The 15,499-nt window shown below is 35.9% G+C and overlaps 1 protein-coding gene across 2 annotated transcripts in view; it reads right to left on the minus strand.

Annotated features, from left to right (window-relative positions):
• NCKAP1 (NCK associated protein 1) overlaps positions 1 to 15,499 on the minus strand; it is a 113,275-nt gene that overhangs the window by 17,734 nt on the left and 80,042 nt on the right. For both annotated transcript variants that reach the window (XM_054478986.2, XM_054478984.2), the window contains 5 exons: positions 14,894 to 15,033; positions 13,897 to 14,028; positions 10,518 to 10,736; positions 10,198 to 10,328; positions 9,818 to 9,915 (listed from right to left, as the gene is read on the minus strand). In XM_054478986.2, the coding sequence (XP_054334961.1) occupies positions 9,818 to 9,915; positions 10,198 to 10,328; positions 10,518 to 10,736; positions 13,897 to 14,028; positions 14,894 to 15,033 (720 nt within the window). The remainder of the gene's footprint in view (positions 1 to 9,817; positions 9,916 to 10,197; positions 10,329 to 10,517; positions 10,737 to 13,896; positions 14,029 to 14,893; positions 15,034 to 15,499) is intronic.

Consider the following 15,499-nt stretch of genomic DNA (forward strand, 5'->3'; position numbering starts at 1 on the left):
GGAAGTATAAACTATCTATTCCTCTTTCACAGACCACTGAGAAAAGGGAAGAGAAAAGAAGGAAGAGATATAAATAAGGGAAGGGTGTGAAGGATGACCATTCAAGAAAAGTATAACTCATTGAAGAATGTTCTCAAAAGAAACATTACAAAGTAATTTAGTTTAAAAATTATAACACAAATGTAATTAATTTCATTCTGTCAGAGAAAAGCCTAGACAACAATAAACGGAGTTTCTAAAACAACGAAGAAAGAAGTGAGAGAGACATTCTGCTCCTTGTTGCACTGTTAACCTGTGCAGTCTGCTTTCACCACTACTTTCACCACTAAAGTTCACCACTACCACACTTCCCAGTTCTTCCACAATGTAAGTGAAGTTTATAATTTAACTTCTGATCTCTATATCTCTACAAAGTTCTTGTACATCAGAATTTTCTTTACTTTTGTTCTCTATAATGGTTCTCAGCCCTTGTACACATCACAATCACCTGTGGTGCTCTTTCCAAATACACATATCCATGCTTCATTCTTGGTTATTTCAATTCAGCAGACCTGGCTGGGAAGGTGCAGCAAGCATATAAAGTGCCATGGTGGTTTTTTACAAACGAAAGGTTGATAACATCTGATTTAAGGGAAAAAAACTACGCAGAAAATCCATAAAAATAATTTTTTTTAAAACATTAGTATAAGTTTTGTTTAGGTTGCTTGATGTTATTACTTCAGATTGTTTCTTATTATGCTGCTAATCAGAAGTTAAGCTCTAGTCACATTTATTTGCTGAATTTAACTTCTATGGTCTCTGATTAGGCTGCCTGCTCTCTCTGGGCCAAAACAAAACTCTCCAAACCTAAAACTGGATTCAATACACACTCAAACTCTATGCCCAAGCCTGATAGTGACCATGCACTTTAAACATAGTATCACCTATCAGCGAATCAACACCATTGAATTTAAAGTGCACCTTATTCTACGTGTCACTAAAAGGAAAAAAAAAAACAAACAACTACTAACACTATAAGATACATATCATTTCAGAAATATTGATATATGTTTAATAATATGAGCAATTATAACCATTTGTTAAGCTCTTATACAAGGTAATTTATAATCATATTTACTATAATCCAATTAAGGGAGGTAATATTCCAAGTTTACAGCTGAGGAAACTAAGGTCAGAGAAGTTGGATAACTTGCCCGAAGTTACAGTGATATTCAACAGTTAATTTGGAATTTGAATTCAGGTATGTCTCATTTTAAAATCCATGTTCTTAATCCCTAAAGAAATGGTTCCCCATCTTTTGTGCACATAAAAATTCTCTAGAGGACTCCTTACAAACACACATTGCTGGGTCCCAGCCCCAAAATTTCTGATTTAGCAGGTCTGAGACACAGAACAAAAACCTGCATTTTTAACCAGCTCCAAAGTAATGCTTCTTCTGCTGGTCTGAGAAGTAAAATTTGTGAACCATTACCCTAAATTATTTGCTGGCTTACTATTCTTTGCTCTCTATAAAGTTATTGATTAATCTCACTGACGAATAAACTGAAAGCTGGCAGTAATAATAGGAATTACCAATGAAATGGTTTAGAATAAGTTTAGACAAAGCAAGTGAAATAAATCAAGACTTTTTAAAAAAATGTTTGATATAATTTACTTGGTATTGTGTTAAAAAGAAAGTGTTAAAATTCTTGGCAAAATTCATATTTAAATTTCCTACTTCATTTCAAAAAATGTCCTTTAGGATCCCATGAAGAACTAGAAGAACTGATCTGTAAAATGCCAAAACAATTCTTTTGGCAGACTGGAAGGAGAAATGGATTCAACGGGCACAACCCCAAATAAAACACCCAAGAATTTTAGTAGAAAAAAAGATGGTTGCTTTCTTCTCCTGAAAGGAATAAACATGTTTCACCATTAAGTACATGTACATAGTGTTGATTACGTCTGACACACAATTTATTCACAACCATCAAATATAAAAAAGCTCTACTTCTTTAATTAGCACACAAATTACCCTATAAAACAAAAAGGTCATCAGCTAAAACAGGAACTAAAATAATTACGGTCACCTTTAAGATAAAAAGAAAAAGATACAATCAAATGATATTTAGTTTATATCAGTTTAGATGAAATATTTTAAAAACGGAAATAAAAGCAAAGAAGTGGCCAGGCATGGTGACTCACACCTGTAATCCTAGCACTTTGGGAGGCCAAGGTGGATGGATCACCTGAAGCCAAGAGTTTGAGACCAGCCTGGGCAACACAGCAATATTTCGTCTCTACAAAAAATTTTAAAAGGCTGGGCGCGGTGGCTCACACCTGTAATCTCAGCACTTCAGGAGGCTGAGGTGGGCGGATCACCTGAGGTCAGGAGTTCGAAACTAGCCTGTCCAACATGGTGAAACACTATCTCTACTAAAAATACAAAAATTAGCAAGGCGTGGTGGCAGGCGCCTGTAATCCCAGCTACTCAGGAGGCTGAGGCAGGAGAATCGCCTGAACCCGGGAGGCAGAGGTTGTAGTGAGCTGAGATTGCGCCATTGCACTCCAGACAGAGCGAGACTCTGTCTCAAAAAATAAAAAACAAAAAAAAGCTTTAAAAAAAAAGTAGGCACAGTGGTACACGCCTATATTTCTCAGCTACTCAGGAGGGTGGGCCCAGGGGTTGAAGGCTGCAGTGAGCTATGAACATGCAACTGCACTCCAGACCAGGTGACAGGGAAACCCTGTCTCTTAAAAAAGAAAGAAAAAAAAAAACGAGCAAAGAAATTACAGAATGATCTTTAAAATATTACAATTCCCTTCAAAACACAAAACACTGTATATACTAACTCCAAAAAGACTAAGATGCTATTAGAGATATCACAATGTTCTGCTGAGGAGAGTGTGAACTACAATATTTTCAGAGGGATGTTTGGTAATATCAAAAAAAATTAAGGTTCATATTCTTTGATCCACTTTTAGAAACGTTTCCTATCAAAATGCTCAAACATGCTGGTGAGGTTGCAGAGAAAAAGAAATGCTTATGCACTGCTGATGGGAATGTAAATTAGTCCAGCCACTGTGAAAAGCAGTTTGCAGATTTCTCAAAGACTTAAAACAGAATTACTACTCAACCCAGCAATCTCATTACTGGGTATATACCCAAAGGAATATAAATCATTCTAACATAAAGACCCACGCATGTGTATGTTCACTGCAGCACTATTCACAACAACAACAAAAAGACATGGAATCAACCTAAACGCCCATCGACAATAGACTCAATAAAGAAAACGTGGTACATATATATCATAAACTACTACACAATCATAAATAAGAATGAGATCATGTCCTTTGCAGCAACATGGATAGAGCTGGAGGCCATTATCCTAAGGGAATTAACACAGAAAGAGAAAACCAAACATCTCACTTAAAAGTGGGAGCTTTCCACTTAAAAGTGGGAAAGCTTTTCCACTTAAAAGTGGGAGCTAAACATCAAGTACACATGGATAGCGCAGTGGCTCACGCCTGTAATCTCAGCACTTTGGGAGGCTGAGGTGGGTGGATCACGAGGTGAGGAGATTGAGACCATCCTGGCTAACACAGTGAAATCCCGTCTCTACTAAAAATACAAAAAATTAGCCAGGCGTGGCAGTGGGCGCCTGTAGTCCCAACTATTCAGGAGGCTGAGCCAGGAGAATGGCGTGAACCTGGAAGGCAGAGCTTGCAGTGAACTGAGATCACGCCACTGCACGCCTAGCCTGGACGACAGAGCGAGACTCTGTTTCCAAAAAAAAAAAAAAAAAAAAAAAGAAGCAACACACACCAGGGCCTACTGGAAGGTAGAGGGTGGGAGGAGGTTAAGGGTCAAAACACTACCTATTGGGTACTTATGCTTACTACCCAGGTGACAAAATAATATGTATGCCAAACCCATGACATGTCATTCGCCCATATAACAAACCTGCATATGCACACCCGAACGTAAAACAGAAGTTGGAAAGAAAAAAAAATGCTCAAACAAGTATGTAAACTATGTAGAAGTGCTGATTAAATGTAGAGAATTTTAAATGTCTAAAACTGCTCCTTTCAGAAATCCACTCAAGTCAGAGGTAAAAAAATAAAGGCATAAACCTACCAAAAAAAAAAAAGGAAAACAGCAGAAAAAACAAGATCAAAGGAGAAAAGTCAACAAATTTCTGGAAGATGGAAACTAGAGCAAAGAATAAGGAGAGGTGAGAAATTTGATTAGCAAGTTCTTATAATGGAGATAAAATGTAGAAGCAAGTTAAACCACACCTCAAGTGGGAGGAAAGGAGGAAGGGATCAGAAATTGAAGGCAATGGCACAGAAAGGAAGGCTTGAGGCTGAAAACAAGACAATAATTTAATCATGGCAGCCTGCCAGACATATAAAACCTCCTACCTCCACCCTGCACTAATCTCCAAAAGACTTCCACTCTCCAGCTGAAGGTCATGTACTTGATGAATTATTTGCAGGAATCATCTGAAGCCTAGGATGAGGATACCTTTCTCCAGAGAAGATCTGTGTTAGCTTCTGCTAAGTACATTGGGGCACTACCAACCTAGGACCACATTAATCCAGGTCCAAGGATTGAGATGCCTTAGACAAAGCATACAACATAAACAGGGCTGCAAATCCTGGGGAGGGGTGACTCATTTCCAGTTCATCCTTACCCTGAAGTTAGACAGTGTCTATGTAAAGAGGGTTGGGGAGAAATTATGCAGACTTCCCATGCCCTACTTTGAGAAGGCTTTACTCTAGGTTTTTGACTACTGACACCCTTGTTCCACAAGGCCACCAGAATTCAGCTTAGTTTTACAAATGTTACTTCTGCTTCAGTACACATGCCTGGGTGAAAAGTGGCTTCCAAAGCTGGGCTTATGTCTCTGATTTCCCAGGTTCTCCTTGGCGTTAGCCTAGAAATACTTCACTATCTTTTTAGTTCTTCTTGAAAGAAGATATATATATCTCCAGCTTTTTAAGTTGTTCTTTGGAAATAAGGAGGTCTGAATTACCTAGACTACCAATACTGGAAGCAAAAATCTGTAAGTTCTTTTGTTCCTATAATTTCAAAAATTAGGTTATTCTAAGGAAATTTTATAGGATGCTAAAAAAATTAGAATCACCACTGACAGAATAACTTTTAGAGATTTATTTCAGTGAGACAGACTAGTATACAACACACTGAATTTATCTATATGAAACATCATTATGATCTGTAGGATTTCTTATGTAATAAAATACAAGAATACGTATGAAGTATGCCTCAGTACACAGAGGCTGAGAAAACAAAGTCACAAATAAACACCTTCTCAAGTTCTTAATAATACACAAGTAGTTGAATACTAAACAATCTGGATTACATCTTGAGGTTATTAGGAGAGAACTCAAATAAAATCACTATAAAACATTATACAATTCCAGAAAATGGAATCCTTACAACTAACCTTGTTTTGAAGAACTAAATGATGAAGGCACAATATTAAAAATATAAATATTTCATAGGAAGCCTTCTGAAAAACATAACCCTTAAGTAAGTCAGGATTTAGTATTTGAAGCAAAAAAGTAAAAACAAATACCAAAAAATAATAATTACTACAATATTAAATCATTAATAAAATATGGAAGTTATTATGAAGGTAAAATGAAAAGTCAAGTAAGAAAAGAATCACATAGGAGATTACTAGAAAGCTAACATCAAAAGTTTTCAAGAAAAAATGTTTTAACATCCTTAACCATCTTGGTTAAGGATATTAAAAAGTCAACATTGTTTACAGTAGTTCCGCATTCCCCTAACTTTAAATTTTAATATCTGAGAGAGAATACAGCCACTCCAAAATATGAGAGAAATGTTAAAACATAAGCACCTTCCATTTCTTCTCAAGAATGAGAATATATTTGATAACATTCATACTTAGAGACAAGGCTAAAATAGTTAAGCTTATAAAATAATTGTTAAAATACTAGGATAAAATCTGTACTCAAAAAAAGACCCTAGAATAATGGACAATACCTAACAAGATAAACTTTACTAAGAAAAACTACAAAGCACACACTCAGGTCTAAAAATTTCACAAAGTATAAGATGTGGAAAGCCATGGTTTAAGGTTAGCATAAGTGAAAGAAAGAGACAATTCATCTGATTGCAAGTTGATTGCGAAAACAGTATGGCATAGCTACCAAATGTGTTCATGCTATCTTAAACTGTGTCGGTAAGTACAGTATCCAGAATAGATAAATATACTCTCACTCATCACACCTTATCTGAAACTCATTCTTGGTTCAGGGCACTATTCTCTAAGAGTGACAACAAAAAAAACAGAGTTTGTACAGAGGAAGGAGTGACAAAGATGGCAAAGAGACTGAATATGAATATATTCCACACAAGGAAGAGAAACATGATACATGAAGGGAAGCAGTTTTTAAATACGTGAAGGGTGATCTCGTCAAAGGCAATCCCTGCCTCTTGATGTAAGAATAAGGACCAATAAAAAATTACTACTTAGATACTAAATCAACATAAACTAGAGATGTACAGTAATTGATAAAATGGCTTCATTTTCAAAAAGACCAGATAATACATCTAGAAAAATGCAACATGTGCTCCTTCATCAGATAAGAGTAGGTTAGATGACTGCTGAGATCCCTCTCAGTTCTACAGGCAGTGTAGCATGGTACTAGCATAATCTGTGGTGCTAGACAGACTGAGTTCAAATTTCAGTTTCACCACTTACTAAAATGTGAGCGTGCATAAGTTATTTAATCCTTCTTGGCCTCACTTTCCTAATTTGTAAAATAAGGAAAACACCTCTTTTAAAAATGTAAAGGAGTTAATAAGATAAGTGAAGATCTTAGAAAAGTCCTTGAATAAAACACAGTTAAGAAAGCTGGGGCCAGGCACAGTGGCTCGTGCTTGTAATCCCAGCACTTTGAGGCTGAGGTGGGTGGACCATTTGAACCCAGGAGTTAGAGACCAGCTTGGGCAATATGGCGAAACCCTGTCTCTACAAAAAACCAGCTGTATTTGCTGGCACATGCCTGTAGTCCCAGCTACTCAGGAGGCTGAGGTGACAGAATCGCCTGAGCCCAGGGGGGCCAAGCTGGCAGTGAGTCATGATCACACCACTGCACTCCAGCCTGGGTGACACAGCAAGACTCTGTCTCCAACAAATAAACAAACAAAGCTAGCTATTTTTATTTTTGCATCCAACAAATATTTACTAAGTGCCTACTATGTGTTAGGTCTGCAGCAAGGTTTTAACAGAGTTTTCTGCAGCAAGGTTTTAACAGAGTTTAGAACTGCATTTATACTCTAGTGAGAGTGACATAAACAAATACACTGCATGAGAGGTCACAATTAAGATACACATACAGCTGAATGAGGAGAATAAAAAGTGATGTTTGCTATTTTAGAAAGCTTGGTCAGGAAGGACATTCTGATACCGTGACATTTGAAAAATACATCAATGTCATGAACAGGCAAGTCATGACCATGTCTTAGTGAAGGGTAGTTTGAAATGACACAACAGCAATCAGGCCAGCCACGCTGGAAAAGTGAAGGAGAAGGAAAAGCAGAAGGCCAGATCCTCGCAGTATTAAGGAACTGTTCATATAAATGAATTCAGAGAGACTCAAAATAGGCTAATTTTTATTACCGTACCATGATACTGTATCCATCAAATTAAATAACAAAAAAGCAAAAAATAATACAGATAATTCTAGAAGTGCCTAGTTTATTCAGTCTGAAATAAAAAATAGCTGGCTAAAGTAAAATTTCAGAGCCATAATTCTTCTATTATCTCATACTGAAGGAACACAAGAAAAAAAATTGGAGATGAGAAATTTGTTATTTGAGAACAGTAGGATAGAAAAAAATTATGTATTTACAAGAGAATCAGTCTAATAAATAAGAATGATACTGCTTGTAAAGAACCAAGACTAGCATTTCAATGTTTGTATACTTACAACCATATAAAGTTTATAAACTTTATATTTTAAGGCATCTAAAAGTTGACTTTTATACAATAATTGCAGAAAACTTTAAAAATAACAATGAGAGGATAATGATATGATGAATACTAAAATAACAGACATTATGCTGAGTACCTAAAAGCTTGACATGCATGATCTCATAAAATTCTCTCAAAGTAAAAGCTTAAACATTTGCCCAAAATCAAAGCTTGTAAGTGATAGGTCTGAAATTCAGGAAAGCCTAACTTGAAAGCTTGAGTTTTTTCTTTTTTTCTTTTTTTTTTTTTTTTTTTTTTGAGACAGAGTCTCATTCTGTCATGCAGGCTTGAGTGCAGTGGTGCGATCTCAGCTTACTGCAACCTCCGCCTCCTGGGTTCAAGTGATTCTCCTGCCTCAGCCTCCCTAGTAGCTGGGATTACAAGTGCCCACCACCACACCTAGCTAATTTTTGTATTTTCAGTAAAGGGGGGATTTCACCATGTTGGCCAGGCTGGTCTTGAACTCCTAACCTCAGGCAATCCACCCACCTCGGCCTCCCAAAGTGCTGGATTACAGGCATGAGCCACTGCGCCTGGCTGAAAGCTTGAGTTCTTAACCAATGGGTGATATTGCCTCTCCTTAAATCTTTGACTGTACTAAGCTTTCAGTCACACTGACTCTTGCTATTTATTTACTCAGCAAAATACTATTAAGTTTGTGGAAATTAACTTGTTCTATATATTTGCTCAATTTTCAGTAAATCAGATTAACCACATTTAGAACTCTATGTGCTACATCTGAACTGTAAGCTACTTACCAGTACTGTCTATCATTTTCTTAAGAAACTAAAAATTAGCCAGGCATGGTGGCTCGTGCCTGTAATCCCAGCACTTTGGGAGGCCAAGGTGGGCGGATCTCTTGAGGTCAGGAGTTCGAGACCAGCCTGGCCAACACGGTGAAACACCATCTCTACTAAAAATACAAAAATAAGCCAGGCTTGGTGGTGCGTGCCTGTAGTCCCAGCTACTTCGGAGGCGGAAGTTGCAGTGAGTTGAGATTGTGCCACCGTACCGTAGCCTGGGCAACAGAGTGAGACTCCATCTCAAAAAAAAAAATAAATAAAAATAAAAAATCAAGACTCAAGTAACCACCAAAAAGCTTTTACAAAGAAAATGTTTATTTTAAAACATGACTTCTCTATTCTGCTTGTAAGTTCAAAAGTTTTGGTGGCCCAAGTTCAAATTCTTTCAAAAACTACATAGTTATTATATATACAGATTCATTCAATATAAATCACCTTAGCTCTACGATATTTCTAAAAGGCTAAAAAAAGGTATTTAAAATGTTGTTGCTTCAGTTCCTTTACATCTTTACTGAAACGTTAAGCATTCTAAAGACATTTTTCATTCAACTTAGAGGGCATAAGATAATTTAAAAGATTACCTAAGAAAAAGCACTAAGCCCAATAATTTTTGTATTATAATCTATGGAAAGCAAATACATTCAAACTGCAAGTGTGAACAAATTTTTAACTTTGGCTGGAATTTTGAAGCTGGTATTTCAAAGAAAACATCATGATTCAATACTATGAAGGCTTGACCACAAGCCAAAGACCCTGAGGTTCTGTCCCCTTTACCAAGTCAATTCACCTATTCTGGCTTTCCATTTTCTCACCTACAAAATAGAGAAAACTAAACTAAGATGCCATAAAAAGGCCTTGCTAGCTATTTAATTTTCATTTTCATATTAGTACTTTCATGTTGGATTAAAATAATTAACATTGTAGGCTTGTTGCTCATATTCCTCAAATGTTTTTCAGGAATTAATGTTTAAAAGCTAAAATTAATAAAGACTGTATTACCTTAAGTTCAGCAACTTGTGATGAAATATGCCACATAAGGCTTTCACTTAGAAACTTCATACCATATGGGCCTAGTAGTTCTGATAATGACCTCATTTCTGAAAGAAAACGTACTTAATTTTATACTTCTGACAGAGCAAATACTTTAAGAAAATGAACATTAACACATCTCATTATAAAAACTAATGTAAAATCCTGATAAAAGTCTCTAGAATGAAAGAGAGAATACAAAATGCAAAAGTAATTCTAAGATACAATATGCAGTTATGCATATAATTGAATGAAATAGTCACAACAGAATCAAAAGTCAAAAGAATCAAGACACTAGCAAAAGAATTAAGTGTTCTTCATTCTCTAAACTGTGGTATAGTACTATTCACCTGATATGTCAGAATATTCCTCTGCATTGAATGTTAATTCATTTTCTGTAGGTAAGTTGACAAATGCTTTCATTGCAGGAAAATATGCTATATGGCCATTGCTGACTTGTCGTAACAAAGTTTCCAAATACCTAAGGAGAAACGTAAACTTATAACCGGAAGAAACTGCTTAATTCAGGATGTATCATGATATACATTCCTGCATATAATTTTAAGTTGACTGATAATATGAATAAGTACTTATTCACAAAAAAATTAATTTTCCTAAGTACTTCATTACAAACTTTCTGCTACTACAAATTTCTAAATGCATTCCTTACCAATTTGTGTATAGACTTGTAATGGTTGGCTCTCCATGACTGTCTAAATGTTGTGTTTGTTGAAGAAGCACATTATTAAATACTCTTGTAATATCAATCTGCACATAGTTTTCTATTGACTGGAGTACAGTCATGTATGCTCTTACACTTGTTAGAAGTTCTGAAGGTTTTGCGATTTCCTGTGTGGCTTGATTATACATAGTCATCCCAACAATTGACCTGGGGAGAAGGAGTAGAAGAATAAGAAAAGCCTCTGACTTTTCCATTCAAGTAAAATAAACCACTCAACCTACTGTTATCTAATATTAAACAAGCAATAAAATTAACTTCAAAAATAATTTATTACAAAGCTGTAAAATTACTGTCATTCTCTTCCCAGGAAACAACGTAAAAAAAGAATGAAGGCCGGGCATGGTGGTTCACGCCTATTGTAATCCCAGAATTTTGGGAGGCCGAGGCAGGCAGATCACTTGAAGTCAGGAGTTCGAGACCATCCTGGCCAACATGGTGAACCCTTGTCTCCACTAAAAATACAAAAATTAGCTGGGCCTGGCACACGCCTGTAATCCTGGCTACTTGGGAGGTTGAGACAAGAGAATCGCTTGAACCCAGCAGGCAGAGGTTGCAGTGAGCTGAGATTGCACCACTGCACTCCAGCCTGGGCAACAGAGTGAAACTGCCTTTAAAAAAAAAAAAAGAAAAAAGAAAACTTAAAAACTACAATGAAATGTGAATACAAATGATTAAAACCATTCTATGTATACCAGTAACAAAAGTGATTTAAGTATAAAGAGGGTTTTACAAATTGCTTTAACATGGTAAGTTGTTTGTAGCAAGCACAGTGAACTATTTAGTCTACAGCTTGAATTTATTTGACACTGTTAGGTGCCAGTAGTTTTTGAGGCTTTATATAAATTACCTACAATCCTTACATTTAATAAACACCTACAATGCACTTATCACTATATTTCCTAGAGGACAAAAATAAAGCTCAGGACTCACATAAATTGATAAGGTTTTGTTGGGAAGTGGTTATGACTAGGATTTGACCACAGATCTGCCTGACTTAGTGCTGCCTCTAAACAAACTGTATGACAGTCAAACAAAATAAGGCAACAAACAACTTTATTTTCTTTAATCACTCATAGCACATAAAACACAGTTCTGTTTATATCTCAAGAAACTGTATAAGACTAAAAAGGAAACACAAATTTTGAAAATACTTCCCTAAATGATCTTATCCTACACTGGCCACCCCTATTTCACTTTCTTTAAAACTCCTTGAGCATTAGATCTATAAAGATCTTAGACTTGTATTTGTAAGGATGAATCCTTAAAAGACAACCGACAAATCCCATCACTAGAAACAGGCCAAGAAGAGTCAACTCAAGACGAAAACTGCTATCCTAGTGTATAATCCCTAAGTCCTAAGACTGTGCTCAGTTGATTGACAAAAACCAACCCACTAATATTCACAAGCTATCTGGCTGGCCAATATGGCGAAACCCCATCTTTAGTAAAAATACAAAAATTAGCCAGGCATGGTGGCACACGCCTGTAGTCCCAGCTACTCGGGAGGCTGAGGCAGGAGAATTGCTTGAACTCGGGAGATGGAGGTTGCAGTGAGCTGAGATTGTGCCACTGCACTCCAGCCTGGATGAAAGAACAAAACTCCGTCTCAAAATAAATAAATAAATAAATAAATAAATAAATAAATAAATAAATAAAATAAAATAAAAAATATTTCCAAGGTAAACAAGCTGTTCCCCTTGCCTTGATCATAATCACTAAGTAGATGTTTGGTTAAAAAAAAAAATTGCTTCTCTGTGGATTAACAACGCAGACTGTTTACAAGGAAAACAAGGGAGCTGTACACTGAACTCTCCCTTCCACCCACCAATCTCCCACCTCTAACCCACTTGAGAATAATAAACACCACAAGGCACAATGTCCCTTTGGTCTAAGTTCTAGGGCATTCTGGGTTTTACTGCCAGGATGCCTGACTTACTAAGGAGAACAAAAGATAGTTCATCGCCAGACTCTTCTCAAGTCAACTGATAATTTAACACTCAACTTAGTGCCAATTTATATACTGTCATATTCTGTTCTCTAATTCTTTTAGTCATCTCACCAGCTACAGTTCTATCTTTATCTCATTATTACCTAGAGTACTTAACACAATGTTAAGCATATAGTGCAAATACAAACACCACCTGTTAATGACTACAGAAACTTTGAAAACCTTTTGGCAAAATTTTGTTTTATAAATTGCTTCAAGGCTTTGAAGAAAAAACTGTCAAATAAATAAAAATTTTCATGAATAAATATTAATAAGTATGTAACTTCAGAAAAAGGTTAAAACAATATCTATAAAGTTGAAAGGTTTCTGACTTATCAATGCACTATTTCATATACATACATAAAATATATATTCATATTTAACAGGAAATTCTAATTAGAATTGAGAATTCAAGAATCTAGAATTCTATTAGCTTATTTAACAGCAACATGTGAATTCAGAAAACACGTAAGGGTTCATCTAGTCCTCAGGTCTTCAAACATTTTACTGTGACCTACTGCATGACACGCATCTTAACACTGCAAGTCAATACACATGCATACATGTAACTGAAACATTTCATGAAGCAATATACATATTTAATGCACACAGTGCACTGGGGTTTTTTTTCCTATTTTTTTCTTCCTCTTGTCCTTTCTTTCCCTCCCACTTCTTTCTCTAAACTTTGACTACAACCTAATAAACTGATTTCATGAACCTACTGGGTTGCCACCTGCAAGATGAAATACACTGATTTGCTCCAATATTCTCACTTTGTATATAAGGAAGCTATGACTCAGAGATATTAACTGGTTTGCCTGGTGTTACTAGTTAATACTAATAGGTATGAGAAAAGAACCTGGGTATCTTAAGTAATTTTCAGTTCACTATTCTTTGCATTTCCCAGTTCATTATTCTTGAGACAGAGTCTTGCTCTGTCACCCAGGCTGGAGTGCAGTGGCACGATCTGGCTCACTGCAAGTCTGTCTCCCGGGTTCACGCCATTCTCTTGCCTCAGCCTCCCGAGTAGCTGGGACTACAGGCGCCCACCACCACGCCCAGCTAATTTTTTGTATTTTTAGTAGAGACGGGGTTTCACCGTGTTAGCCAGGATGGTCTCGATCTCCTGACCTCGTGATCTGCCCGCCTCGGCCTCCCAAAGTGCTGGGATTATAGGCGTGAGCCACCACACCTGGCCTGGTTCATTATTCTTAACACTAATCCAGTTCTACTAATGCTTTTCCTTATAAAACACTGTATAATTAAATAACAAACTCATTACTGAGTCAACAAACAAAAACAGTTAATATTCTTTCTTACTTGGTAAAGCGTATTTCCAGATGAGAAGTCAAATATTCTCGTGGGGTAAAGGTATGTTCCCATACCACCATGTTTGGTACATAATTTATAGAGAAGCATAACTCAGAAAGTGCAGTGTGCAATTTATCAAGGCTGAAAAAAACATTAATGAACAGTTAAAATGTTCAACATGTCATCATAGGCAATACAAAATTAATTTTATAAATATATCAACCTTATTTGGAGATAATGCTTAGAGAATTTGACTTTTTAATCTCCTAAACTGAGAAAGTTCAAAATCTTTAAGGTTATAACTAACACATAAGAGCAATATTCTAAAGATGGCGTCATTTGTTTCTACCTTTAGGTAGTAATGAATATACTGACTTAATATACAAAGGTAGAATTTATTCTGCACTCATGAAGATAATCACATCCAATTCCTGAAGTACTTTCTGTTATGAGAGAAGGAAAGTTGTCTATAAAAGGGCAATGGCTTGCTCAATTTAGCAAGAAAGTAGGAACTATACTTTAAACAAAAAATATTTACCCAATTATTACCCACCTACACCTCCCCTCCAAACAATGAAGCAAGCAAAGATCCCTGAATGCTACCTGGTCTGTTATTTCTGTTTTATAATAATGACATTGGGTATGTTCTAATATAAAACAAACATGCCAAAATAAAGTCTTCACTATCTAATTTTAAATAAATTAAAAATTACAGATTGCTTATAATGTACCACACAAAAATTTTTAAACATATAATTGGCCTTCAGTACTTAGTATAAAAAGACAAATATCATCTATTATATATATTTTCTTCTAAAGGCCAAAATCTGTATTTTGAGATGAAATACGCAACTAACAGGTTAATTAAGCTCAGAAATATTTTTTAAAATGGCTGGAAAATGAAGAATATACAATTATTAGCATTTCCTCAGTACTAATGTCATAGAAAAAAATGAAACAAATATTTTACCTGGAGCAAAAAGGTATAATATAAGTGGACACTTACTTGGTCACAACCAGCCTGTTTTTCCTCATGCTCTCAACACCTGGTTTCTCCCTTTCAGGTTCCCCTTTCTTACCGGTCTGCTTTTTTGATTTCTTATTCACTGCTTGACTGATAGTTTTGGCACAATGCTTGGGCAGCAACTAAATTTAGAAAAGAATGAAATCTTACATTACACCAATTACTCTGAAAACATACTAACTATTCAAGCAAACATTAGCTGAATCCAGGCTATGTTGCAAATATCACAATATTAAAAGACAGAAATATAAGTGAGATACAGAGCTTACATAGCTAGCTTGGGTAATGCACATAGTTTGGTGGAAAACAGAAACAGGTAAATCTTGGGTAAATCTTTTGTGAAGAAACACATCATAGAGTAAATTCATAGACGCTTATTTAAATTACTATTAAAAAGACAAGTAAAAACATACCAGGCAAGCAAGGAATGAAAAAGAACATTTCACTGGAAGGATTAAATGGCCTTTGGAAAAAAACTATGTAAAGATATGATGGTTCAGAGCTGTAGTTAGAACTACTTACTATGTGGTGGAGCATAACGTGTAAGGTAAAGTACAGAGGTTTCAACTATTAGGAAGGGCCTTGAAT

The sequence above is a fragment of the Pongo pygmaeus genome, chromosome 11 (assembly GCF_028885625.2).
Source record: "Pongo pygmaeus isolate AG05252 chromosome 11, NHGRI_mPonPyg2-v2.0_pri, whole genome shotgun sequence".
NCBI classification, from domain to species: Eukaryota; Metazoa; Chordata; class Mammalia; order Primates; family Hominidae; genus Pongo; species Pongo pygmaeus.